General features: G+C 44.6%; 1 protein-coding gene across 1 annotated transcript; it reads left to right on the top strand.

Moving 5' to 3' along the window:
* Positions 1–16344: 16344 nt before the first annotated feature.
* On the top strand, positions 16345–27608 carry LOC132870413 (immunoglobulin lambda-like polypeptide 1). The gene is made up of 5 exons (XM_060904051.1): positions 16345–16425; positions 16542–16642; positions 23057–23126; positions 26229–26313; positions 27289–27608. The coding sequence occupies exons 1-5, from the start codon at positions 16345–16347 to the stop codon at positions 27606–27608; spliced, it is 657 nt and encodes a 218-aa protein (XP_060760034.1).
* Positions 27609–27812: the final 204 nt, after the last annotated feature.

Raw genomic sequence — 27812 nt, 5'->3', positions numbered from 1 at the left:
TGCAAAAAATCCTAAGGGCAATGCAACCCTCTCCAAAAATGCTCTGGAGTTGCAATTTGTAAATTGCATTTAGGAGAGAAAGACAGGTGCAGTCAGAGTGGAAAGTAGCAGAAAATATTGAATAAGATGCCTGATTTCATTCTCAAACTGAGGTGTGAGGTCCCTTGCGCACTTAATTATCAGTGGCCAACACAGAGAAGAAACAATACTGTCACTTATCTGCCCAACTTCATGTGTGGCTGCAAATTCTTCAACAATATTTGCTATGGTTTGGAACTGAGTGGCCGAGTCACTTATTATCTGCTCCAGGGCAGTGAAAAATACAGTATTTCGAAATGTTGTTTCTGCACTGTCTTCCTGACCTGCTTCCTCTGAGGTCTCATCCTGGAACCTCTTCCTCTTCTTCTCACGGCTGAGTTCTTTTAAAAACTGAGGTGGAATCCCCATTTGATTAGCAATCAATGATGCCTCAGAGAGGAGAGAATCCCATCCATTTCTAAGAGCCTGCATCTCATCTTAGAGTGCATTTACATTGGCTGCCTCCACCTCAAGTGATATTTTCCCTGACTAGAGCATCACATTTCTGTCATCAATACATTGCAATACTTTCATCCAAATGGTCAGAAGTACAATGACATCAAACAACATAAAGTACTTCCTTAGACCAACAGCTTCAGGTCTAGCCTCACTTGTGAGACTGCATGAGCTGAGTATGGAGCCAAGGGCCTCAATGACATCAGGTTTTGCTCCATGTTAAACAGCATCAATCTGTGCACTCCAGCAATGTACATGAAGCACCACTTAACATCACACATCTTGTACCCGTGGTCACTATTCAGAGCGCTATGAGAAGGCCTTTTTAATCCATGTGAAAAAAGAGCACAAGGAATGCACAAAAGAGCATTTGCACTGTCACTATGAACTAACCAGTCCCTTTAAACCTTTTCTCTGCTGTTTGATGCCTTGAGGTATTTCAAGTAGTCTGGAAATGGCTTTCCCTCTGAATCTTTGGGTATTTCTTTGTCTTCCCTTGTTGCCAATTTTCTAACAATAGTTGCCCTGTCACTGTCGCTTAATTTTGCTGGCCACAAGCCTGGCTCAACTGACAGCAGATCATCTAGTTCTGAAACCAGTGTATGTGACTCAGTGACTGAAATGTCCCTGATCTCAGCCTCACTTTATTCTTTGCTCTTCACTGCTTCCTCCTCCTCATCTGTGCTGCTGTCACTACTTGCACTGTCATTCTTAGCCTCTTCTTCTTTTTGAATATCTCTGGCCTCCTCTCGGGCTGCATCATGGCTTGAAGAGGGCCTTGGCTCCAAACTATCCACAAGGTACATAATTCAGAATCTGTCATATAATTGTACTTACACAGCATGTTTTGAGAACCATATGTATGTATTACGAACATTTGGATGGAATGAGCTGCATGCTTGGTTAGTAACATTAGTTGATCAAAAAGGGAAACAAATTTATGATCTTAAAAGTGACAATGGCATTATTCCCTTTACATCGTAAGTCAAGCTATCTAACAGTCTTTTTAGCCAGATTTTGTTCATTTCATATGCCAGTTGTCCATTTCATTACTGGAATTTCTATATGAACGTTATCAGCTAAAATTGTACTTGCTTGCTATAGCTAGCTGCTCACTTGGTAAATGCAACATAAAATATTAAAAATCAGTCTGCATGAGCCTTAACCCCAAAGCCCTTTATTCACAGATCCAGTGATCCATCCATTATCTGTAGCAGCTTATCCTATACAGGGTCACAGGAGCCTATCCCAGCTGACTACGGGCAAGAGGCAGGGTACACCCGGGACAAGTCACCAGGGGCCTCATGTACAAAGCTTGCGTACGCACAAAAAAGCTACGTACGTCACTTTCTGCGCAAACATTCGTATGTACAAAGATTGACTTGGCGTGGAAAAGTGCGGTACTCTACGCAAACCTCATGGCTGGCGTACGCACATTTCTGGTGCATCTTGGTACTTGGCGACACTTAGAGGCAGAGCAACGCAACTACATTTAGGCCTACTCGGTCAAGAGTCATGACATGGCGATAAGAGGCATCCAAAAATGCATCGGAACATCAGGATGCGTGAATTGAAATGTATGTCAGTCATACGACATTGTCGAGACACATAATGCGAGACTGTTGGGTAAATGCCAACAGATCCATCAACCATCCCTTCCATATTGTAATTACGGGAAATGAGAAACCCCAGCAATATCATTTCGATATTATTCCCATTGACTATTGGTTAATTAATTAAATTAAAGAATGCACATGCAGGACCATGCATTGCAGCTAGCTTAATAGATCTTCCTCGCGCATTTGCCGCGAGGTGTCAGACTGAAATATTATTAGTTGATGTTGCATGAGATAGCCTTATCACATAATTGCCAAGATCAATATATGAAACGATTTCCAAGTGCATACAAATCAGACACAACCGCGGTGTGTGGCGTGTTACACAATGTGGCGCAGCGGCACGGCGTGCCAATAATGGAGCTAGACCTGCCGGAGGACCCAGACCCTGGGCCTCACAACGAGGTGTCACAGCGACATGGCATACAAACCCGGCAGCGCTTAATAGCCACAATGTGAAAAGGTAAGGACAGATGGGACACGGGACACCATTCATTTTTTAAGATATTCTTTTAATGTGTTATTCAGTTCCTTCAATTCCTCGAGGATTCCCTCGAGGTTGTCATTAATCGCCTCTATCCCCTTTAAAATTTCCCCCTGGGACTCAAGGACCGCGCGCGTCAGCACCCGGCCTGTATACCTGGCGACAGGGGCAGGCGGTGGAGAAGGGGGCAGGTGACAGTGACGCTGGATCCGCTCGGCTGGGGGTCCTCTTCCTGCTCGGGTGGGATGGACTGGGGGCCTCCTGTTGTTCCCTGGCACCCTGCTAGAATACATTTGTCATTAAAATCCTATTGTGGAAAATATGTGCACGTTTTATTTCTGGTTACATGTGGCTAGGAATATTGGGCCTACTAAGAGAGGAAGACATTTCCTCAAATACAGGGTGTCCCCGAAAAAATTTACACATTAGAGCACTAAAGGTGTTTTTTTGTTTTCAAAACCCATGTAACTCAAATAGACACTCATTGTGGCGCAGGCACTGCGGACGATGCGAATCATACCGTTATCTTGGTATAGGCTACATTCACATTCAGTGGCATACAATCAGTGACCGTTGCATGTCTCATAGCATACACTTTGAACATCACTTTAATTGGGGGTGACAGAACAATTAAGTGATGTATGTGAATTCTATTACACTGTGCTAAAAGCAGGGATTAATGTGAATAAATTTTAATGTTAAATGTTAATTTGATTAACGCGAGATTTCTAACATTTAATTAACATTAACGCGTTAGTAAAAGTTGCCATGTCTTTTACCTAACGTGGGTGTGGCAGCGGGGGCGTGGTCAAGCGCCGGTCTGTGACAGGAGGGCGGAGTCATGGAAGGTAAGTGGCAGAATCACGTCACCTGAGAGCAATTAACCTGTGTTTGTGTGTCTTCCCAGTGACTGCGCCCTATATCAGGAGGGAGAGCGAGAGCAGAAGGAGCTCCTCCCTGAACCAGACGCCGGTTGTGTGTGTGTGTGTCTGTGTGAGTGACTAATGTTAGACTGAAAAGTGTGGCAATAAAGCCAGATTATAAAACCTGATCTCTGTCCTGCCATCCTCTGTGCTCCACCCACACGTAGGGAGTCTTACAGTGGTGCCGAAAACCCAGGACAGTGGAGCACCAAACCAGCAGCCCCATGGAATCCTCCCCGTTCGCCGATCTGGTCCACGCCCTCGCCACGGCTCAGCAAAGCCAGCACCAGGCACTCGTCACGCTCCGAAAGGAGCAGGAGCAGCGCTTCGAAGCCCTGGTGCTGGCCCTGCAGGAAGATCGTGAGGCGTTCCGGCATCTCCTCGCGTCGGCGGGGTCCACCAGCGCTCCGGCCGCGGGCCCATCTCCCCTCGTTGTCACCAAGATGGGCCCGCAGGACGACCCTGAGGCGTTCATCACATTGTTTGAACAGGTCGCCGAAGCCTTGGGGTGGCTGATGGAGCAGTGCGCGGCGCGCCTCCTCCCCCTGCTCATGGGAGAGGCACAGCTGGCCGCGCTACAGCTCCCCGCCGACCGCCGGCTGGCCTACGCGGACCTCCGCCGGGCCGTCCTCCAGCGCGTGGGGCGCACACCGGAGCAACAGCGCCAGCGCTTCCGCGCGCTGCGAGTGGAGGAAGTCAGCCGGCCGTTCGCATTCGGCCAGCAGCTCCGGGATGCCTGCTGGCGGTGGCTGAGGGCCAACAATCGCGACGCCGAGGGAATCGTCGACCAGGTGGTACTGGAACAGTTCGTCGCCCGCTTACCAGCCGGAACCGCGGAGTGGGTCCAGTGCCACCGCCCGGCGTCGCTGGATCAGGCAGTCGAGCTGGCGGAGGATCATCTGGCGGCTGTCCCAGCGGCAGGACAGCAGATGGCACCGTCTCTTCTCTCCTCTTCTCTCTCTCTCTCTCCCTCTCCTCCTGTGTCCCGTCCTCGCCCCATTCCCCCACCGCGGAGGCGGGGGCCGGCACCACCCCAGCCGGCCCGCCGCACCCGCGGTGCCCTCCAGTTTCTCCCTTCTGTGTCTGTCTCTCCCCCACCTCAGGTGAGTGAGCCCCAGATCACCGGTGCAGAGGGAAAGCCCGGGCCGGTTTGCTGGCGCTGCGGGGAGCCGGGCCACCTTCATCAGCAGTGCACAGCAATGGAAGTGGGCGCGGTGGTTCGGATCCCTGGCGCGCCAGAGGCCGCCCTCGATCGGGCCGGAGCGTATCGCATACCGGTGAGTATCCAAGGGGCTACACATCAGGCGTTGGTGGATTCTGGTTGTAATCAAACCTCAATTAGCCAAAGCCTGGTTCAAAACGAGGCATTGGGGGGAGCACAATTGGTGAAGGTGTTATGTGTGCATGGGGATGTTCACCGCTACCCTTTAGTGTCGGTCCACATTATTTTCAGAGGGGAAAAATTTATAGTGAAGGCGGCGGTTAATCCTCGCCTTACCCACTTGTTAATTTTGGGGACGGATTGGCCGGGATTTCGGGGTTTAATGACACACCTAGTAGAGAGTGGGTCCTGCCATTTGACAGGGGGAGGTCCCGGTGTCGCTTTGGCGGGAGCAGCTGTCACAGAGCCGTCTACGTCATCTCCGCGTCAGAGTGAGGAGCCACCGGCTCCTCCTCTCTCTATTGGGGAATCCCTCGTGGATTTCCCATTAGAGCAGTCGCGAGACGAGACTCTGCGGCATGCGTTTGACCAAGTGAGAGTAATCGATGGTCAAACGCTCCAGCCGAATGCCACCCCGTCCTTCCCCTACTTCGTGATTATGAAGGATAGATTATACCGAGTGACGCAGGACACTCAAACTAAAGAGCGAGTCACGCAGCTTTTAATTCCGAAAAGCCGCCGGGAATTGGTATTCCAGGCGGCTCACTTTAATCCCATGGCCGGACACTTGGGGCAGGATAAAACACTGGCCCGAATAATGGCCCGATTCTATTGGCCGGGGATTCGCGGCGATGTCCGTAGGTGGTGTACGGCATGCCGCGAATGCCAGTTAGTAAACCCAGCGGCCATTCCAAAAGCGCCTTTGCGCCCTCTTCCGTTAATCGAGACCCCGTTTGAGAGAATTGGGATGGATCTCGTCGGGCCATTAGATCGGTCAGCACGAGGGTACCGCTTTATATTAGTTCTGGTGGACTATGCAACGCGATACCCGGAAGCCGTGCCTCTGCGCAATATCTCAGCACGCAGTATTGCAGAAGCACTCTTCCGCGTCATCTCCCGAGTTGGAATCCCGAAAGAGATTCTGACTGATCAAGGCACTACGTTTATGTCATGAACACTGCGCGAACTGTATGGGTTATTGGGGATTAAACCGATCCGCACCAGCGTGTATCACCCACAAATGGACGGTTTAGTAGAACGATTCAACCGCACCCTCAAAAATATTATTAAGAAATTCGTAAGTGAGGACGCACGTAATTGGGATAAGTGGCTCGAACCCTTGCTGTTCTCAGTGCGAGAGGTCCCCCAAGCCTCCACGGGGTTCTCCCCGTTCTAATTATTATATGGGCATAAGCCACGCGGCATCCTGGACGTGCTGCGGGAAAATTGGGAGGAGGGACCTTCACAAAGTAAGAACGAAATTCAGTACGTTATGGACCTGCGCGCAAAACTCCACACGCTCACCCACCTAACTCAGGAGAATTTGCGGCAGGCCCAGGAACGGCAAGCCCGCCTGTACAACAAGGGTACGTGCCTTAGAGAGTTCACTCTGGGAGATAAGGTACTCGTTCTGTTGCCCACGTCGAGCTCCAAATTGATCGCCAAGTGGCAAGGACCCTTTGAGGTCACACGGCGAGTCGGGGACGTCGACGATGAGGTGAGGCGAACGGACAGGGGTGGGGCGCTACAGATTTACCACCTCAATCTGCTTAAACTCTGGAACGAGGAGGTCCCCGTGGCGTTGGTGTCGGTAGTTCCGGAGAAGGCGGAGCTGGGGCCGGAGGTTCAAAAGGGGACATTGGCATCATGTACCTCTCCGGTCCCCTGTGGAGACCACCTCTCCCCGACCCAACTCACGGAGGTTGCCCAGTTGCAGACCGAGTTTTCGGATGTGTTCTCGCCCCTGCCCGGTCGCACTAACCTCATAGAGCACCACATACAGACGCCCCCGGGGGTGGTAGTGCGTAGCCGCCCTTACAGGCTACCCGAACACAAAAAAAAGGTGGTTCGGGAAGAACTTCAGACCATGCTCGAAATGGGCATCGTCGAGGAGCCCCACAGTGACTGGAGCAGCCCGGTGGTCTTGGTAGCCAAGGCCGACGGGTCGGTCCGGTTCTGTGTGGACTATAGAAAAGTCAACGCGGTGTCTAAATTTGACGCGTACCCAATGCCTCGTATTGATGAGTTGCTCGATTGACTCGGCACTGCTCGCTTTTATTCGACACTGGATTTGATGAAGGGATATTGGCAGATCCCCTTGACTCCACTATCCCGAGAAAAAACGGCCTTTTCCACTCCATTTGGTTTACACCAATTCGTCACCCTTCCGTTTGGGCTGTTTGGGGCGCCCGCGATGTTTCAGCGGCTGATGGACCGAGTCCTCCACCCTCACGCCACGTATGCGGCAGCGTATTTAGATGACATAATCATCTATAGCAATGACTGGCAGTGGCACCTCAAACATCTGAGGGCCGTCCTTAGGTCGCTGAGGCGAGCGGGGCTCACAGCCAACCCAAAGAAGTGTGCGATTGGGCGGGTGGAAGTACGGTATCTGGGCTTCCACTTGGGCAACGGGCAGGTGCGTCCCCAAATTAATAAGACCGCAGCAATTGCGGCCTACCCGAGGCCCAAGACCAAAAAGGGGGTGAGACGGTTCCTGGGGCTGGCTGGCTATTATCGCAGGTTTATACCTATTTATTCGGACGTCACCAGCCCGCTGACTGATCTCACTAAAAAGGGCGCACCAGATCCGGTCCAGTGGACGGAGCAGTGCCAGCGGGCTTTCTCAGAGGTAAAGGCTGCACTGTGTGGGGGGCCACTTCTACACTCCCCTGACTTTTCTCTCCCTTTTATGTTGCAGACCGATGCGTCGGACAGAGGGCTGGGGGCGGTTTTGTCCCAGGAGGTGGAGGGGGAGGACCGCCCTGTCCTGTATATCAGCAGGAAGCTGTCGGTGCGTGAGGGGTGCTACAGCACCATAGAGAAAGAGCGTCTGGCCATCAAGTGGGCGGTTCTCGCCCTCCGGTACTACCTGCTGGGGCGCCCTTTCACCCTCTGTTCGGACCACGCGCCCCTCCAGTGGCTCCACCGCATGAAAGATGCCAACACGCGGATCACCCATTGGTATCTGGCACTCCAACCCTTTAATTTCAAGGTGGTCCACAGGCCGGGGGCGCAGATGGTCGTGGCGGACTTCCTCTCCCGTCAAGAGGGGGGAGTCGGCTGCAGGCCGGACGGCCGCCCGGCCTGAGTCGGGCGGTGGGGGTATGTGGCAGCGGGGGCGTGGTCAAGCGCCGGTCTGTGACAGGAGGGCGGAGTCAGGGAAGGTAAGTGGCAGAATCACGTCACCTGAGAGCAATTAGCCTGTGTTTGTGTGTCTTCCCAGTGACTGCGCCCTATATCAGGAGGGAGAGCGAGAGCAGAAGGAGCTCATCCCTGAACCAGACGCCGGTTGTGTGTGTGTGTGTCTGTGCGAGTGACTAATGTTAGACTGAAAAGTGTGGCAATAAAGCCAGATTATAAAACCTGATCTCTGTCCTGCCGTCCTCTGTGCTCCACCCACACGTAGGGAGTCTTACAGCGGGCCTTACTGCAGGTCTATTTATACTAATTAACATATTCAGTGTGGAATAATTGAGGGAGGAGACGGGTCGGGGAACGGGGCTCGTGCATGTGCGCCGAATTCCACATTGATTGGGATGTACAATAGGAGAGTGCGTGGAAACCTTCATACGCACTGATTGATACATCCGGATTTTTTTGGTCGTACGCAAATTTCCCGATTTTGACGTGCGCACATATTTAGTGGGAAATCCACGCAGGTCTTTGTACATGAGGCCCCAGGTCATCACAGGGCTGACACATAGAGACAAACAACCATTCACACTCACATATATGGTCAATTTAGAGCCACCAATTAGCCTAACCTGCATGTCTTTAGACTGTGGGGGAAAACAGAGCACCTGGAGGAACCCCATGCACATGTGGGAAGAACATGCAAACTCCATACAGAAAGGCCCTTGTTGGCTAATGGGCTCAAACCCAGGACCTTCTTGCTGTGAGGCAACAATGCTAACCACTACACCACCATGCCATCCATTATTCATAGATTTCTCTGTAAATACATTATCAATAATACACTGCTCACCTCCTTCTGCTTCAACTGGGAGGGGGGTTAAGGCAGGGTTCCCTAATCCTGAGGCTGCATCTGTGCATGTTGAGTGCAGATGTCATTAGTGAACAAGCTAGTTTTTAGCATGCATCTTAACTTAGGTGGCACACTAGCTGTATCATCAAAGTCTTTTCCGTCCTGTCGGATGGTCTGCTCAGCACCAATGGTCATGACCATGGGCAACTAGCCCAGCTCGACTCTTACAGAGCTTGCCACAGGTTTCACAGATGAATTCCGTTGTTTGGCAAGGTTCATGTCTCTTATGTCTTCTGTCAGACTCCTTTGTCACCAGATCATTTTCAAGTTTTTTGGCACCTTGGTGGAGCTTGTGCCGCCAAGAAATATGATCTTGGACAAGCTTCTCCCAATCAGCTCTGATGTTGAATAATTTCAGGTCACGCTTGCAAATGTCGACGAAGCAAAGCTTTGGACGCCCCCTGTCACGTTTGCCACCTGCAAGCTGACCGTAAAAAATTTGGTGGGGGAGACGAGAGTGGGCCATGCGGGACACATGGCCCAACCAACGCAGCCTATGTTGTTTCAGGATTGGATACAGGCTTGTGGTGCCACATCTTTTGTGGATCTAAGTTTCCTTTCAATGTGGGCATGAGAAGCCCATGTCTCACTACCGTAGAGCAGAGCAGACAGTACGCAAGTTTGGTATATGTGCACTTTGGTATGGACTGTAAGACACTTGCTGTCCCAAACACAACTTTCCAGTTTCCCGAAAAGATAGGCAGTCTGGCCAATGTGTGAGTTAACTTAATGGTTTAGATTTCCAGAAGATGAGACCATGGAATCGAGGTAACAGAAGTCTTTGACCGTGTCAAGAGGGCTCTCATTGATGGTGATGTGAGGAGGGGGTGCATTTATTGAGAAGGCAACCATCTTCTTCACACTAATTATTTGGCCAGATTTGTCACAGGTATTGCTGAATGCGTCACATGTACCTTGTAGCTTGGCTACACTATGAGAGCAAAACATGGCATCATCAGCGAAAATTAGCTCGTGTATCAGGACTGTGCTGGTTTTTGACTTTGCCCTGAAGCGTGCAAGATTGAAAAGTTTGCCATCGCTCCAGGTGCTGAGGGCGATGCCTTCAGGGTTTGGAAAAGTGATATGTAGCAGGGTGGATAAGAAGATGCCAAACAGAGTTGGAGCCATCATGCATCCCTGTTTAACTCTGCAATTCACTGTGAAGGCTTCTGAGAGGTCACCATCAAAATATATGCAAGCAGACATTCCGTCATGAAATGCTTTGATGATAGCTAGGAATTTAGGTGGACAGCCTAACTTGTGTAGTACCAGATACAGGCCTTCACAGCTGACTGAGTCAAAGGCTTTAGTTAGGTCTATGAAAACAGCCAGTAAAGGTTTGTTTTGCTTAATGCATTTCTCCTGAAGCAGATGGAGAGTGAAGACCATGTTGATGGTGGATCGATGCCTTCAGAAGCCACACTGGGATTCAAGATAAATTCTGTCTGCAAGAACCTGTAATCTCTTCAGAATTATACTGGCGAAGAGTTTACCGACCAGACTGAGCAAAGCAATGGCTCTATAGTTGTCACAGACTTATCTAAACCCCTTGCTCTTAAACAGGGTCACCAGCTTTGCGTCTTTGAGATCCTGTGGGACGTGGCCTTCACACCAGCATGATAACAACAGGTCGAGCAGGTATTCTTTCAAGACAGGGACATCAAGTTTAAGAAGATCTGGAGGTATACCATCACTCCCAGGTGCCTTGCCTCTTTTCATGTCCTTTAGGGTGCTCTCAATTTCTTGCAAGGTGGGATCTTCATCAAGTTACTTCAATTCCGGGAGTTGTCCTATGCAGTCCAGCACGGATTCATCAAAGGGTACGGGGTTGCTGTAGAGAGAGCTGAAGTGATAAACCCAGCATTTGAGTTGAACAGGTTTCTCCAACAAGATGTTACCATCGGAGTCTTTCAAAGGTCCAGTCAGTCGAGGTGATGGCCCTAGAACAAACTTCAAGGCCGCGTGGAAACCGCAATGTCACCACAGTCATCGCAACTCTGAACATTTTCACAAACGTTGTCCCAGAACTCCCTCTGTGTCTCTCTGAGAATGCATTGTGCATTGGCACAAGCTTTTTTCATGGTTGCTTCATTCAGTGGGTTGGGTGCATTGACATAGGTCAGTCTGGAATTCCTCTTTTCGTCCAAAACTGGACCGATCTTGTCTAGGGTTAGCTGTATAGCTGTATAGTCTTGTCTAACTAGCCATATAGTGGACCGACAAATTCACTGAGCTCTTTGCAGAACAAAATTACATTCATTACCAATCTCATTTTCAGTGGCAATAAAGGTAACCTATGAAATATTTAAGAAAAACGACACTGCATTGGAAATTAAGTTGTTAGCTTGATCATCCAAAAAGTGGTTAAGCCACAATAATAATCTTCTGTAGCATTAACATTAGCATGTGAGGTTAATCAGGGCTGCCAACTTTTCGAAATTCCTTGGAGTGAGATTTTTTTTGGGGGGGGGGCGATGGCAAAATTTTTCCGCACACCATGCAATAAGTGGGAATTTTGTATTCAGTTTGATATTCACTTGTCCCCCTGCATTCTGGTGTTTTGTTTGTGGGTCGTCCAGCTGGAGATGGACGGGGGGGGGGGGGGAGATCTTGGATTTAGTAGATGTTTCTGCATTCTGGTGGATTTTTGGAGTGGCCTGCTGTGCCATACCTACATTCTTACACACCCTGACTTGCCAGGCCTTCAGCTTGTGGCCAACAAAAGCACCAAGTTTTGGCTTAAAAGCCCCCACACTAGAAAACTACAGATGACTGCCAATGTTCCTGTAGTCCTATAGACCTGTGTTTCAGATTTAAAGGCAAGTTCATGTTTGAAAATATTTTATCAGCTAAGCCTAAACACCTTCTGAATTGAAACTAAATGTTAAGTTTTTAATAACTGTTGCAAAAAATAAGATTAGTCAGTGAGGGACATTCATTATGCATTTAAGGGCTTTCCCCACCACTGGGTTCAGCAGAAGATTGACATGGGGAAAAATATCAACAGCAAAAGAACAAATAAAATGCTTAAACAGGAAGTAAAATGTGGATGCGCTACAAGAAACATTAAAATGATTAAGTTTGAACAGTATTGAAACACAAAAAGCTGAACCTTGGCCATAGGTGGGAGTGTGCACACAAAGTTGGGCTTAAAAATTTTGGTCATACTTAAATAAGCTATATTAATATATTTCTTATTAATTTATTTCTTGTCTATGTTTCTTATTAGTAATAGAGCATTCGTCAGGGCCTGTTATCTGACAAATATTCTCTACCTGTCTTGCCCTCTTTGAAACCCTGTCTCCTCAGTATATTGTTCTCTGTCTTTTTTTTTAATTATTCACAAGTTCAAGTTCTTTGATATTACAGGTGACCATGCTTTATTTACTTTAACTGAGCAATTACATACATCATAAATAATTAAAAATAAATACCCTGTAAATAAACAATAGGTATGGTGACTAATGGCTCTTCTTGCATTTGTAATATTATCTCTTACTTGCTTTATTTTACAACATTTCCAGTATGGCTTCAAATAAAGTCATAAAGTATGATAACATACAGTAAACAAACTAAAAATGCGCCTTAATAAACGTGTGCTAAGGAGGTGCTCTCCCGTGCTGCTTGTTGGGGAAGATAGAGGCTGTGGCACGGCAGTAGGCCTATAATGATTTAGCATGCCTAGTACACAGCTCTCGAAATGGCATTAAATATTCTCACAACACTTATAGGCTAAAACGATTAAGAAACTTTATATAAGTTCATAATTATGCCAGTAACACCACACATTGGCGTGCATATGTACTGTTAGATTTAAAGCATGATTTAAGTTAGTTTTATAGCTGCAGAACATGATTTAGGATTGTTAGATTTAACCAGTCTCTCCAGTGTTGAATTTGAAATTGAAATGATTGAATGTTAGATTTAATGTTAGATTTAAAGCTGCATTAAGTGATTTAAGTTAGTTTTGTAGTTTTAGAATGCAGAATGTGATTTAGGATTGTTAAGACTTTATGAATTTAATATTTTAGCTTCTTAGATCTTATTCCTGTATAAGTTCCTGTAAATTTACTGTGTGACCTTCCTCCAGTGAAGAAGACACACACTTCTTTACTAGACTAGACATAAACATGTCTTTGTTTAAAATTGTGAATGCTGAATTGCTGAGTTGTTAAGAACATATCCGTTGATATGAAATATTTTGCTTATGATTGATCCAAGGTATATTTTGCTTATGATTGATTCAAGGCTCTACTCACACACTCATATTGATGGAATTAAGATGTGATTTGCTGACTTAGCACAAGAACACATTCACATACGCAAACACATAACACACACACATCCTACACACACACACACACACACACACACATTCGTGCACACACACACATACACACACACACACCCCTCTCACACACACATCTGCACATACACACATATTCAACAGACATAACAGACAAACACAGCTGCCTTTTAGAGAGATAATCAGACATTAGTTTTGATTATAATTTGTTATAAAAGGTTGTTTGTAATAGTTCATCTTTGGTGAATAAAGCTGTGAATAAACGGCCAATCCCTGGTTTCCTGGTCTGTTTTCGCGGTGTTTTTTTCGCCCCAGAATTCTGCAGGTGGCACGAAGGCATTGGTCTCGAGAAGAAGCCGTTCCAGCTGGGGGAACCTTTACATGTACAAACCTGTCTGAGACATGCGTCTTCAACTTGGATACCTTCTTCTCTCTCCTCTTCCTCTAAATTGACGGTAGGCAATTATCCAACTTCCGGCGAGTGCAGCATCATTAGATGCGCAACCTACCATAGGGGAGTGTGTACAGAGGGAACACCTCTCTGTGTGTTTAGCCATGCGTAAGGCATAATTGATCAATCGCAAGTGGTTGGCGCGACGCAATGGGTAGCCTAGATTAGATAGATAGACTAGATTTTTTTCTAGCGTGAGGAATCGGAGGTATGGCGTGTGAGCATGTGAAGACAATCAAATGCGTGTGTCTCACGCCCATTGCGTGAGAGTTGGCAGCCCAGGGTTAATAGCCACCAAAGGAAAAGGAGTGAATAAACGTATTGGCTACCTTCTTCGAGAAAAACTGGGTGCCTAACTGTCAGTCCTTTTTCTCTCTCTCTCAGCTTTCTGCTGCCTCTCTTTACATTTCTGGTAACCCGACTTCTTCATGATGGTTTCAATCTAGTGATGACTCACCATCAATTCTTATCATGCGCAATTTACTTTAGTGCTTTATTTGAAAACAACAAACCTAACGTGGTGTCATGCTCTGGCTCTGCCTACACAAGACTGTACCATGTAATGAATAGGGACAGGGTGAAATATAAAGACTATCTAGTCTAATAATTTTGCAGAAAATGGAAAACAAAACCAGAAGGTTGTTATATGTGCGCATTTTAAGAGACAACATTATTTAAAAAATATTTTTATTAAATTAACTTACACATAATAATATTGTCCTCTGAGGGCCCCTAGACAGTGCTTGGCCCTAAGAATAGACCTAACTTCCCCCATCTAATGCCATCCCTATCAGTATGGAACTAGTGTTTATTTGAATGTCTACAGCTTCCTGTCCCTGGAGTGTCCCCTGTCCTGCACATTGTGCTATTTTACCTGCACCAACACACTCACTCAAGTCAGCAAGCACTGTTAATTAGTGGAAACATTAAATGAGGTGTGTTGAGAGCAAGGAAAGTGCTGAAATGTGCAACCCAGGGGGTCCTGGGGTGGACAAGGGGTAAACCAGGGTTAGGAACCTGTGAGGTAGTCAATGTCAAGACACCATGAACACTGATCAAACACATGGCTCCTCAAAGAGCAAGAAATATTACAGACATTAATCACTTGATTTAAACTTGATGTCTTTGTGTATTTTAAGTGTGTATGTCTTATTCATGCTTATATAATAAGACTCACTATCACAGTGAGTGTTATAAGGCTCATCTCTAATGGGTTCATAATAGTAACAGCAAGTCAGAGATGAGGAGTAAAATTGGATTTAGCCCTTATTCAATATCACAACCAGCCATCAGTGCAGATACGGATCTGTTATCTCTAAAGCTGTTCTTCTTTCTAAAGATGTTTCAGGTGTGACAGGTAACACCAAGACTGAGAGAACTGGGAAACTATTGATCTTACAGTAGTGGATGTGATGGACTGTGTGCAGTGTGGTTGATGATTATTGAGAGATTTCTAATGTGAGTTGTGAGTTAGTGTGGTGTGGTTCCTCTCCTCCACAGAGGGTCATTGTATCGTATCACATCCTCCAACTCAGCACCTGCAGTCTCTCCCAGCTGCAGCAGTGCAGTCTCTCTACAATCTGACTGAGGGAGGTTTTTGTACGACTCTATAACACTGTGTGAACCAGTAGCCAGATATGTAATGGTGACTCTGACAGTAATAATCTCCTGCATCTTCAGTCTGGACTCCACTGATGGTCAGAGTGAAATCAGATCCAGATCCACTGCCACTGAAACGAGCTGGAAAACCTGACTGTCGCTGATTCACATATTTAATCAGGAGTTTAGGAGCTTCTCCAGGTTTCTGCTGATACCAGTGTAAGCGGTCACTAGATGAGTCCTTAGCCACAGCCTGACTGGTTCTACAGTTGATGGTGACTGTTTCTCCTGGAAGAGCAGATTTCACTGCAGGAGTCTGAGTTACTGTGGCTTGACCTTTGCATTCTGAAAAAAAAAATGTTTTATATATATAAAATGCAATATCAAATTTAAACATAATTGAAACTGTAAGTGTTTTTGTATGAACAGATCATTGGAGAGATAAAATATGAAGCAGTGTCTGACCTTGAGTCCAGAGGATCAGTGTCCAGATGAAGACGGGGATCAAAGTCATGGTAGCTGTGGGTGAAGTTGCTGTAGCAGCAGCTCTCAGTCATGAAGTGTTAAAGTCACAGCGCTATAAACACTCCCAGAGCACTGAAGCATGTGCTGCCAATGCAAAGTGTCCTCTAAGTATGGAAACACCTTTACCACATTCCTCCAATCTTACTGTAATTCTCACATTATTACAGAGTTACTGTGTGAATTTTACTTGTGGGGTCAGATGGAGATTTTCTGTAAAATACTTTTATGTCAAAGATGCATAAATAAGTGAGTGAGAGAGAGAAGTTTAAACTTTCACTGATCAGAAAGTCAAAATGAGAGATTTCCTGCAAATTACAGATGTATAATTGTTGTAGAGAAATGACAGACATTGAGTTTTTCACTTTAATTCCATCAGGATTCAGACTGACTACAGAGGAGATTTAGAGGTGAGCATCATTATAAAGTTATTTCCTTACTATCTTTATGTATCATGTATATTGTTTTCTGATTATAGAGATGAATCTCATCACTAATCCATCACTAGGTGTTATTTCTCCTCCAGTCTCCTGCAATGTGTACAGTACACTGTGCTCCAGAGTCAGACAATTTTATTGAAACATCACTGAGTTTAAACATCAGAGTGACACAAATGTTCTCCAGCTGGTCCGGTGGTGAACTCCTCCGTGTCTCTGCTCCCTCCCTCCTCTCTGCAGCTCTTTGAGGTATCAGCCTTGCTGCTCTGCCTGCTCTCAGCATATTCTCCACTGGGGGCGCTGCTGAGCTGCACCATGGATGATGCCAAGGTGAATGAGGGGTTCTGACCAGCCCAGAAGAACAAAAGAACCCTGCACCCCTCTGACCCTCTGCAAAAAATGCTGGGAAGAGTCCGAGGTGTTCGGCTGTACCGTCTCCCACCACGACACCACTCAGATCACCTCGTTCTGAAAGAGCCGCTGTAAAGTCCACTAGAATAGAAGTGTACACTTTAAAACATGCTTAGCAGACTGAGGTGGAGTCAGTGGTGTAGCTGTACTGAAATGAAGCTTAAATGTGGAAATCATGTCTCTTTTTTCAGTCGTGAAGTGTCTTTGACAGTGATTTGGATCAGCACCTTTAACAGCAGGTCGAGGGCAGCGCTGTGTGTTGTGCTTGAGTGAGTTCAACTGAAGAACCATGAACATCTGCTGAAAGTGTTGATCTATTCTGGGACTCAGAGCTGTTCATGCAAATGAACTGTTACTGCTTATTTCTCTGACTGGTTGGAATATGCCTAACTCATGAAAAATCTAACACGTACATTTAAAATACACCGAATGACAAAAGAATAAAAGTATCCAAGTTTATTACTTAAGTCAAAGTACAAATCCCACTGGTCAAATGTTACTCCGATACAAGTGAAAGTTGTACAGTCAAATTTTTACTTAAGTTAAAGAACTGAACTCTTTGCTTTTAAAAATACTTAAATATGAAAAGTAGATTTTCTGTCAGTGCATTGCTGTATTATTGCCACAACGCTTATAAAACCTGCTGCCTCTGAAACAACCGACTGGATTTTCTGACTAGCTTGCAGAACCTGTAGAATAAAAACCTAGTAGAATCTTACAGAATGACACACAACTGTACTGAAAAATAACCATTGTCATTTTCATTCTAAAAAAAAATGTAACACTCCTCTCCACTCCCACAAAGCAGCAGGGTCGTGTTCTACCCAGCTCTGGCAGTGTGTGCACACATCCCATTGTCTCTAGCCACTTTATCCTTCTACAGGGTCGCAGGCAAGCTGGAGCCTATCCCAGCTGACTACAGGCAAAAGGCGGGGTACACCCTGGACAAGTCACCAGGTCATCACAGGGCTGACACATAGACACAGACAACCATTCACACTCACCAGTAAACCTAACCTGTATGTCTTTAGGGGAAACCGGAGCACCCGGAGGAAACCCACGCGGACACGGGGAGAACATGCAAACTCCACACAGAAAGGCCCTCGCCAGCCACGGGGCTCGAACGCGGACCTTCTTGCTGTGAGGCGACAGCGCTAACCACTACACCACCGTGCCATCCTGTGTGCACACATGTATGTGGATATTAATCAGGAAGACAGTGGAATAGCTGTAAATGAAGCTTGCTCAGAAAATAAAAATGACAATCAACCTGATTAAAACTCAGGTCCAAACCTCAACCTTAATAACTGCCCAACGCTACTTTAAGCAAGACAAAAAAAAAATTGCAAGCCCATCATCTGAGATCAAAATAAAAAATAAATCCAACAATTTGTTGTGACTGACTAGTACAATGCTGTCCATCTCACGGGTCTCGGGTGTGCATGTGTGTGTGTGTGTCTGCGCATGCGAGCGCAAGCGTATGTATTCATGCACATTTGAATCTGTCTGTGTAATCATGGTGGTTTAATGTAAAGCTAGCTAGTCAGTGAATCTCCACCTGAGATGCTAGCAAAATCTTTTCAAACCTGAAATTATATTGGGTAGCTCACGTTACTAGCAAAGAAAGATTTCTATATTTTGTTTATTTGACAAGATTATGCTAAAACATATTTCTGGAAGCCCTTCAGATAAGTTAATGTTATTCATGTTAGCATAACTGTGTGTTTACATGCTAACTGACAGTGTCCAAGTTAACTAGCTATATATTAGCATTAGCCATGGACAAGCCTGTGGCAACTTGGCGAGCAAATCCATAGAAATTAATTTGAATAACCAGACTGCACAGCTATTGCAACATTATCGCTAGCTCTAATAAAAGCACATAAGATTTCATTGCAAGCTTTCTCTTGGAATAAAACGTTTACATACCTCAATATGTGACCCCTCACCGGATCCAGGGACACATGTCGGCTGAAACGAATCCGAGATAATCGCAAAAGAAGCATTTTTTTTTTTTAATTTGTGATTTTTGTTTTTTTTCCATCATGTGCAAGTTGAGATCTTGAAGAATGCAATCAGTATTTCAGATAATAGATTATTTTGTTGGAAAAGAATACATTTTTTGTTGCAAATTATCTCGTTTTTGTCAGGACTGTAGCCTGCTGGGGGGTGTGGGTAAATTACCATATGGGCCATTCACATGATGATTTAAGTCTTTTTTTTTTTCGCGAATCAGCTGTATGATCCGAGCTGAGCGCATGGCTACTTAACTGCTAGCCTGGCTAACGCGACTTCAAAGCTCTCCGAGCTCGCAACAGGCCCTCGTGTTGCATCACGCTTAGGATGGGCGGGCCCAGGCTACTTAACTGCATACAGGCGTGTGACTTCACTATGGAATGAGTTACTAAACAGAGCACAGAGGACCTGACACACCGCGAAGCAAACAGACGCACGGTATTTACATCGGAGATAACCATTTCTAGCAAAAAAAAAAATGCAACCTCCTTTTCCAGATTGAATGGAATACTTGAATGATTGGATGATACACGGACCGTTCTAGGACTACATTCCATCGGAGGCATTGGTGTGTGCAAGGCGCCGTTTCTCTTTCTGATGGGGTGAGTTTATTAATCTAAGGCTGTGTGGTTATTTTTGCATGTAACGGAGAGTGTTGTGGTTTGGTTAAGCCTAGGTCACAACCGGACGTACGATTTTTTGGCCGTGTGATTTTTGGCGTTTCCCAAATCGCTGCGTTTTTTTTTGTTTTGTTCATGGAGAAAGACGCGCGTTGGCCGTAAGTTTGTCTTGCAACCTGAAAAAAAAATGTAAGCACCCTTAGAGTTTGTTTGACATGACAAAGAACCTCTGCGGGGTGGCACGGTGGTGTAGTGGTTAGCGCTGTCGCCTCACAGCAAGAAGGTCCTGGGTTCGAGCCCCGGGGCCGGCGAGGGCCTTTCTGTGTGGAGTTTGCATGTTCTCCCCGTGTCCGCGTGGGTTTCCTCCGGGTGCTCCGGTTTCCCCCACAGTCCAAAGACATGCAGGTTAGGTTAACTGGTGACTCTAAATTGACCGTAGGTGTGAATGTGAGTGTGAATGGTTGTCTGTGTCTATGTGTCAGCCCTGTGATGACCTGGCGACTTGTCCAGGGTGTACCCCGCCTTTCGCCCGTAGTCAGCTGGGATAGGCTCCAGCTTGCCTGTGACCCTGTAGAAGGATAAAGCAGCTAGAGATAATGAGATGAGAACCTCTGCGGCTCGAAAATCATCACATGCGCGCTCTCGTGCGTTTCATGCGCGCTCTCCGTGTGTTTCTTGCGTTTTTTGCATGTAGACCGGCTGTAGGAGCACATACGGACGGTTGTCACCGAGGCTTTACATGAAACTAGTGTTGTGTTAGTTGTGTCATCATCGGGGCGCCGCCAGAAATTTTGGGCCCCATGAAAGATTAGAATTTTGGGCCCCCCAACTTTGCCCACCCTCGTCACAATTGCACTATTGTCATTATTTGACTTTTGATAGCCCATGGACCTTGAGTTTGTGACTTTGTTATTACATTTTATGTATTAACCTACCAGGGACTAGATGAAAACTGGTCAGTGACTAATTCTGGTGCATTTACAATCACAAATGAAAATTCAAGATTTTGCCACATGCCTTCTTGTGCTAGGACAATTGGTAGTGAAATGTGTGATGTGACTGCTAATAAATCATAGAAAAAGTTTTCTACCCAGCATCAAAATACCTATGGAAATCCCATAGATTGTTATGTGTTAGGTAGAAAGCTATGTGTACTGTTCTGCAAAAAGGGAATATGTTCAAAGCAAAGTGTGTCTAGACAGAAATTTGAGCGTAAGCAGAGTTAGACTATTGGTTGCCCCTCCATGGACCAGGAGTGTGTCCGTTATTAGCAACACTTTAATCTAGCAAACTGTATATGGCGCTCGCTCATTAAAAACTTCAATCCTAAAGCATTTATGGGTTGTATTGCTGCTTACCTCCTTCTCCAAAGGGGGGTTCAGTGGTTTGGTAGGGCGGAGGTCCCCCTGAGGCTGAATCTGTGCTTATTTAGGGCACCCCATTAGTTATGAAACTGGTTATTAGCACTAGTTATTAGCAACAGCATAACGTAATATTTCATCTTGTTTATCACACAAGTCAGTTCAGTTATTAAAATGGAAAAAATGTCACTGTACAAACTGTAAAAGTGTTCTCTTCATAGGCTAATCCAACCACGGTCATACTGTTCATTTACCATTCGCTAATATTTTGAACACACATGTGAGCGATAGCTACCTTTCTTTGGGGAAAACTGAGTGACCAGTTGCCTGCCTCTCCGGTCCCTCTCAGCTTTCAGCTGCCTTTCTTTACGTTTTTGACAGCCACTCTTCATATTTAGCGATCATAGACTGTACGCACTCCACTGCTGGCTGTCTGGCTGCTGCACCGCGACACAGCAGCAAGTAGCGTTGCACTGATCAGCACACAGATTTAACGCATCACGCTTCTACCAGAACTGGACCGTACCATTTCGCAAAAGGGGGAGGGTTAAATGACAATATGTTGAAGAACTCAAGAAATAGACAACCTTGTTCAATTAGCTCATTTTACCAGATGGAATATTGCATTGTTGTTATTTCAAAAGTCTTATTAAAATCATTAAAAGCATATTATCAGCCCCTTAAAGGGCCCCATGGCAGTGCTGGCCCCTAGAATTGTTCTAACCTTTCCCCCCCGGCGGCGCCCATGGTCATCATCGTGCTATCTTTCTTTCTTACGGTGTGAGTAATTTTTCAACCACAAAATGTTAAAGTATACTTTAGGACTTATTTTTGTACTTCATAATTGTGTTGGGCATACTTTGCATGGAAGGAAAATTGACGTGGTAATCTTTGTTTACATGAAAGTAGTATCATGCTAGCTAGTAGGGGGTAGAGCGTTCCTTAATGTCATGCAAATAAGCACCATTATGTGCCCGCCCTACACCCAGAGTAGCTGAGATGGAAAACTTTGAGGGCGATTTTCTCCCTTTTCTGTTTTAAGAAGTATACACTTTCAAAAGGCCACACATTCTTCAAATATTGTCAGATCTCCACATGGAAGGCATCATAGGAAAGCTTAGAAACTGTACTTTCTGAATCTGTCAATAACTCAAAATGCCCCCGGGCAGACATGTGTCCCTGGATTCTGTGATCTGCCACATATGCTTCCGCAGGTCAGACGGCGAGTTTTTGTCGGCTGTGATGTGGTACATTTTAGGCAATCAAAGCAAACTTTTAAAATGAAATGAATCTTTAATCCTTTCAGAAAACTGAAACATGGGTTCTAGGTATAGCCATGGCTGTGTGCATTCTCCAGAAGAACTGCCTCCTTCCATTCTGCCATCAACTGATCGTTTTAAATAATGTTGCTGAGAAATCACTGAACTTGATTTTATACAGTCTATGGACGTGACGTGACCCTCGTGATTACTGATAGGCTGTCTCAGTGTCACCTGTGGAAAAAAACAATAACAATCACATTTTAGAAAAGAAAAGAAAAAACATCCACTTTCAAAGCTGCTTCATCATAACAAGTAACGAGGACCTTGATAGAAATGTAGTGGAGTGAAAAGTACGACATTTGTTTTTCAAATGTAGTGAAGTTAAAGTCATAAGTTGCCAAAAAAAAATAATACTCAAGTAAAGTACAGATACTTTAAGTACAGCACTCAAGGAAATGTACTTTGTTACTGTCCACCTCTGCTGAAGAATAATCTGATCTCTGAGAAAACATAAAAATAGTCAGAAACCATGACAGGAGTGAAGACACTGAAAGACACAAAATGTTGACAGATTGATGGGGGGAATCACATATCGAGGCAGTAATAGAGTCTGATTCAAGACCAAAAATCTCATCCAACTGCAAAGAGAGAGAGACAGAGAGAGATATTGAGTGTGTGTGTGTAAGATCAGGCTCCTATCCTGAAGGTCCTGATCATGCAAACTTCCTGGAACATAAGATGTGCTTTAGACACTTTAATGTATATCTCCTTGGACAAAAGCAATAAAACAGCAAATTAGAATTCAGGGATAAAACAAACAAACAAACAAACAAAACCTAATTAACTGGATGGGAAATCTGTGTACTGCGCTACGTCTTACTGAACTGAATGTGGCCGTCGCTAATCAACGTTACAATGTTTCCATGTATAAATGTGCACAAGTGTGTAAAACGAAAAGGTGAATAATTTTAAATAAATTCAGGATATGTATTTTTTAAACTATACTGTATTTTCAGGGATCACTGTTCTTGTATCTAGGTCGCAAAAATGATTTGAAACTGTTTTGTTTCTCTGTTGTGTTGCAGTAGCGGTTCAGTGGTTAAGGCTCTGAGTAACAGAGCAGAAGGTCAGGGGATCGAGCCTCAGCACTGCCAAGTGACCCTTGATTAAGGCCCTTAACCCTCTCTGCTTTAGGGGCGCTGTATCATGGCTGACCCCAGCTTCCTAATAAGCTGGGACACATGAAGTAAAGAATTATCACTGTGCTGTAATATATATGTGACAAATAAAGGCTTCTTTTCTTCAGTGTGGTCTGAACAATGTCCCAAAAATTAGTGGTTATGGTTGGATAAGGAACAGGTTAGTGTTCATACCTTTTCTTCCAACTTCACTCATCTGAAACTGAATGATATCCAGCTACTTTTCAGGAATGAAACTCAGAATATCAGTGTAATCCAGTGGGAAAGGAAACATAATATATTCGCTTTTGGTCACTCTGAAATTCTGAGTTTGTGTGATAATGGGAAATGTTCATATATTTATTATTTATTTGCGCTTGTTTAGGACAGGGCAATACCTGTTTACACATTTATTTATTGTGATTTTATACATATTTTCTTCCAGGTCAAGGTCATGATCAGGATTGGAAGAAGCTGGTCATGTGGAGGAGAGAGTGAGGGAGAACAGCATGAAGAGAGAAAACAACAACAGCAATGTCTTTTCCATTGTGCTGAACATTGTATCCTGTATAGATAGTGGTTGTTAGTCCAATAAATTGAGTTTGACAAAAGTTCACAAACATGGAGGTTATTTGCAGTTTCCATCCAAAACAACCATTGTTGAATGAGTCAGGAGGCTGTATACCTGTCAGATCGGTAGCCATTAGCTTTTCCTACATGGACTAACTGAGATATTAAGAGAAGTGAGCTCTCTGCCACGGTCTGAGCTGTTCTTCAGTTCTGAGCCCAAATACAAGTGGATTAAACTTGTGTAGAATACAGTAGACTAATATCATGATAATAAAGTACTGAACAAGCTCTTGAATGACCTCATTGGGCAGAATTGTCCAGATTCTCCTGATCGAAATGAGAAACCTGCATGGCCAAATTAGGTGAGGAATATGAGAAACGAAGGGTTGTTGGTTGTCCAAAAATACCTCAAGGTTTTCTGCACAGCTCAGTCTTGCTGAGATTTAGTTTCAGGTGATGAACTGCCATCTATGACAAGATGTCTGCCAGGCATGTTGAGATCTGTGCAGAAACAAAATGCTGCAAGCCATGAAGGAAAAGGAGAAAGTGTGGAGGATTCAGGAAGAGAGGGAGAGGTATAAATAGAAACTGGGAGGTAGGGCAGGGAGAACAAACATGCAGGATACAAAGTAATGATCTGAAAAGGAGAGTGGGGTAACAATGATAACGAGAGCTCAGGAAGAATGGCTGAAGACCAGGTCCAGAACATTCAAACTATTGTTTGTCGGAAGGCAGTTGGAGAAGGTCATGTTGGAGGAGGTCAGGAAAGAGAGAAGAGAAAGAAAATGGAGATATAAACTAAGGCACTGGGAATAATAATAACAGTAACTGACATCAGGTCAGAAAGAGAAACTGTACTGAGGCAGGTTTAGTGATAGAGGCTGAAAAAAGAGAGAAAATTGTCTATCAAATGATTTGAGTTATGACAAATAACAATCGAGAAAAACACATAACCACTGATCTTACAGTAGTGGATGTGATGGACTGTGTGCAGTGTGCTGTGATGATTATTGAGAGATTTCTAATGTGAGTTGTGAGTTAGTGTGGTGTGGTTCCTCTCCTCCACAGAGGGTCATTGTGTCGTATCACATCCTCCAACTCAGCACCTGCAGTCTCTCCCAGCTGCAGCAGTGCAGTCTCTCTACAATCTGACTGAGGGAGGTTTTTGTACGACTCTATAACACTGTGTGAACAGGTGTTTGCTACTGATGTAATGGTAACTCTGACAGTAATAATCTCCTGCATCTTCAGTCTGGACTCCACTGATGGTCAGAGTGAAATCAGATCCAGATCCACTGCCACTGAAACGAGCTGGAAAACCTGACTGTAGCTGATTTGCAATTTTAATCAGGAGTTCAGGAGCTTCTCCAGGTTTCTGCTGATACCAGTGTAAGTAGTGGCCATTTGAGTTCTTGAACACTGCCTGACTGGTTCTACAGTTGATGGTGACTGTTTCTCCTGGAAGAGCAGATTTCACTGCAGGAGTCTGAGTTACTGTGGCTTGACCTCTGCATTCTGAAAAAAAAAAACGTATGATACAGAAACTGTTGAAAGAATAATCATAAGACAAACCTGAAAAATGTATTGTATTGACCAGTTTGTTGTAAAGATAAAAGGCAAAGCCATGTCTGACCTTGAGTCCAGAGGATCAGTGTCCAGATGAAGACGGGGATCAAAGTCATGGTAGCTGTGGGTGAAGTTGCTGTAGCAGCAGCTCTCAGTCATGAAGTGTTAAAGTCACAGCGCTATAAACACTCCCAGAGCACTGAAGCATGTGCTGCCAATGCAAAGTGTCCTCTAAGTATGGAAACACCTTTACCACATTCCCCCAATCTTACTGTAATTCTCACACTACTACAGAGTTATTGTGTGAATTTTACTTGTGGGGTCAGATGGAGATTTTCTGTAAAACACTTTGAGGTCTAAGATGCATAAATAAGTGAATTAGAGAGAGAAGCTTCAACTTTCACTGGATGGTGTTTGTACTGAATGTTAATGAGTTTCTCACTGTAGTGGATTTATGGTGGAAGAAGCAGCATCAATGTTGGCAGTGAGTAAATACACACTCATATTTTTGACTGTAAATTAATCTTTAGATTAGTGTCGGTCTTAAATAAAATATCATAACTTTCTGTCAGTCTACAGAAGCAGTGGAGGAATTATTCTCACTTTAGCTCCACACATTCAGTCATATATTGTAAATTTCTCATGAGAACATCAGCATTTTTACTCCATGAGGCATTCTGGGTAAATCCTGTGCAATTGCAATTCCACATTTTGTGAAATTTCAACTTTTATTTTGTGTAATTTATTTGTGTTTCTTACACACTAATTTCATCCTCAGGTTAGATTGACACTCTTTGTGTCTAAAAATAAAAAATAAATCAGTAAAATGTAGTAAAACAGTCAGAGAGTTAGTGTATTAATCAGCTGATGTGAGCAGAAGTTGGTGTTTTGTAGCTGTTTTGTAATAAGAGGTTTAAATGGATGGAGAGAGCAGTGAGTTTAGAGCAGCAGGGTTTTTGTACGGCCGCTAAACCTGTTTGTATCACTGTGGTACACTTTTGGTGGAGGAACCAAACTGTCTGTGGGCCGTAAGTAACCAGTTTACTAATTACTGAAATGGAGTGTGTTCAGATTAATGACTGAAATAGAGTGTGTTCAGATTAATTAATTAAATGGAGTGTGTTCAGATTAATGACTGAAATGGAGTGTGTTCAGATTAATTAATTAAATGGAGTGTGTTCAGATTAATGACTGAAATGGAGTGTGTTCAGATTAATTAATTAAATGGAGTGTGTTCAGATTAATGACTGAAATGGAGTGTGTTCAGATTAATTAATTAAATGGAGTGTGTTCAGATTAATGACTGAAATGGAGTGTGTTCAGATTAATGACTGAAATGGAGTGTGTTCAGATTCATGTTGTAATCTGTCAAGAATATATTTTTTAGATTTATTTTTCCTCCAAATCCAGATCAGATGTGATTTTTGTATCACGTCCTTCTGTTTCTCAAATTTCCCTTATTTTAGAAGTTTGAAAAATGTCTTTGATTATACTGCTGGTTGTTTATTATAATTTAAAGCTTAAATGTATTTGATTCTACTGCTGGTAATTAATTGTATTTTAAATCTAAAAGCGAAGTAGATATCATTGTGCAAATTACAGATGACATTTTGTTGAATGATTTTAACGACATTTTATATCTTAGAGACTGTGAGTCCAAATACAGATTTAAATGTAGAAACCAAAACTGATTTTGCTTAAGTGGTGAATATTCTGTATTTTAAATGTTATAAAATGAGCTTCATATTTTTAATGACTGAATACTTGGTCTAATTCAATTTTACTCTCCAGGGATAACTGTAATATAAATGATTATAGACCTAAGATGTAAAAGTATTTGAATTGAGTGTGAAATGTTTGTGATGCTCCACTGAACTCAGTTCTGCTCTGTAAGATATAAAGGCAAGTGAAACACACAGTGAGCTGAAACGAAGCCTGAGTGACTGACAGCTGTCCATTCCTGTCTCAACTGTGTGTGTGTGTGTGTGTGTGTGTGTGTGTAGGTGTCACTCAGCCCAGTGTGACGGTGTTGCCTCCCTCCAGTGTGGAGCTGCAGCAGGAGAAGGTCACACTCATGTGTGTGGCCGACAAGGGCTTCCCCTCGGACTGGACACTGAGCTGGAAGGTTGATGGGAGCAGCTGGAGCTCGGGGGAGAGCCGCAGCACCGCCGTTCTGCACGCGGACGGCCTCTACAGCTGGAGCAGCACGCTGAGCCTCCACCCGGAGCAGTGGAGGAACAAGGTGGTGACCTGTGAGGCCTCCAAAGACAACCAACCTACTGTGGTGGGCAGAGTGAACACAGAGCAGTGCTCAGAGCTGTGAGCTCACACACTTTACTCAGCTCACCTTCTACTGCTTCACTGTGTGTTACATGTGGCCTTTACTGCTCAAATGTCCCACTTTCATCATTTCATTTGTGTTATTAACATGTGAGCTCACACACTCCTCAGTTTAACTCAGTTCTTCTTCTTAATGATCACTTACATATGTGTTAAGTGTGTGTATCACTGCAATGTCCTGCTTTGA

The sequence above is a fragment of the Neoarius graeffei genome, chromosome 2 (genome assembly GCF_027579695.1).
Source record: "Neoarius graeffei isolate fNeoGra1 chromosome 2, fNeoGra1.pri, whole genome shotgun sequence".
In the NCBI taxonomy this organism is placed as follows: Eukaryota; Metazoa; Chordata; class Actinopteri; order Siluriformes; family Ariidae; genus Neoarius; species Neoarius graeffei.
This window is presented reverse-complemented; position numbering and strand designations above follow the sequence as displayed.

Bases quoted from the DNA above. Each gene is read 5' to 3' on its own strand.
- LOC132870413 (XM_060904051.1), top strand. From the start codon at position 16,345: ATGAATCTCATCACTAATCCATCACTAGGTGTTATTTCTCCTCCAGTC. The intron at 16,426-16,541 runs GTCAGACAATTT...TCCTCTCTGCAG, and splicing joins ACAGTACACTGTGCTCCAGA to CTCTTTGAGGTATCAGCCTT. The intron at 26,314-27,288 runs GTAAGTAACCAG...GTGTGTGTGTAG, and splicing joins AACCAAACTGTCTGTGGGCC to GTGTCACTCAGCCCAGTGTG.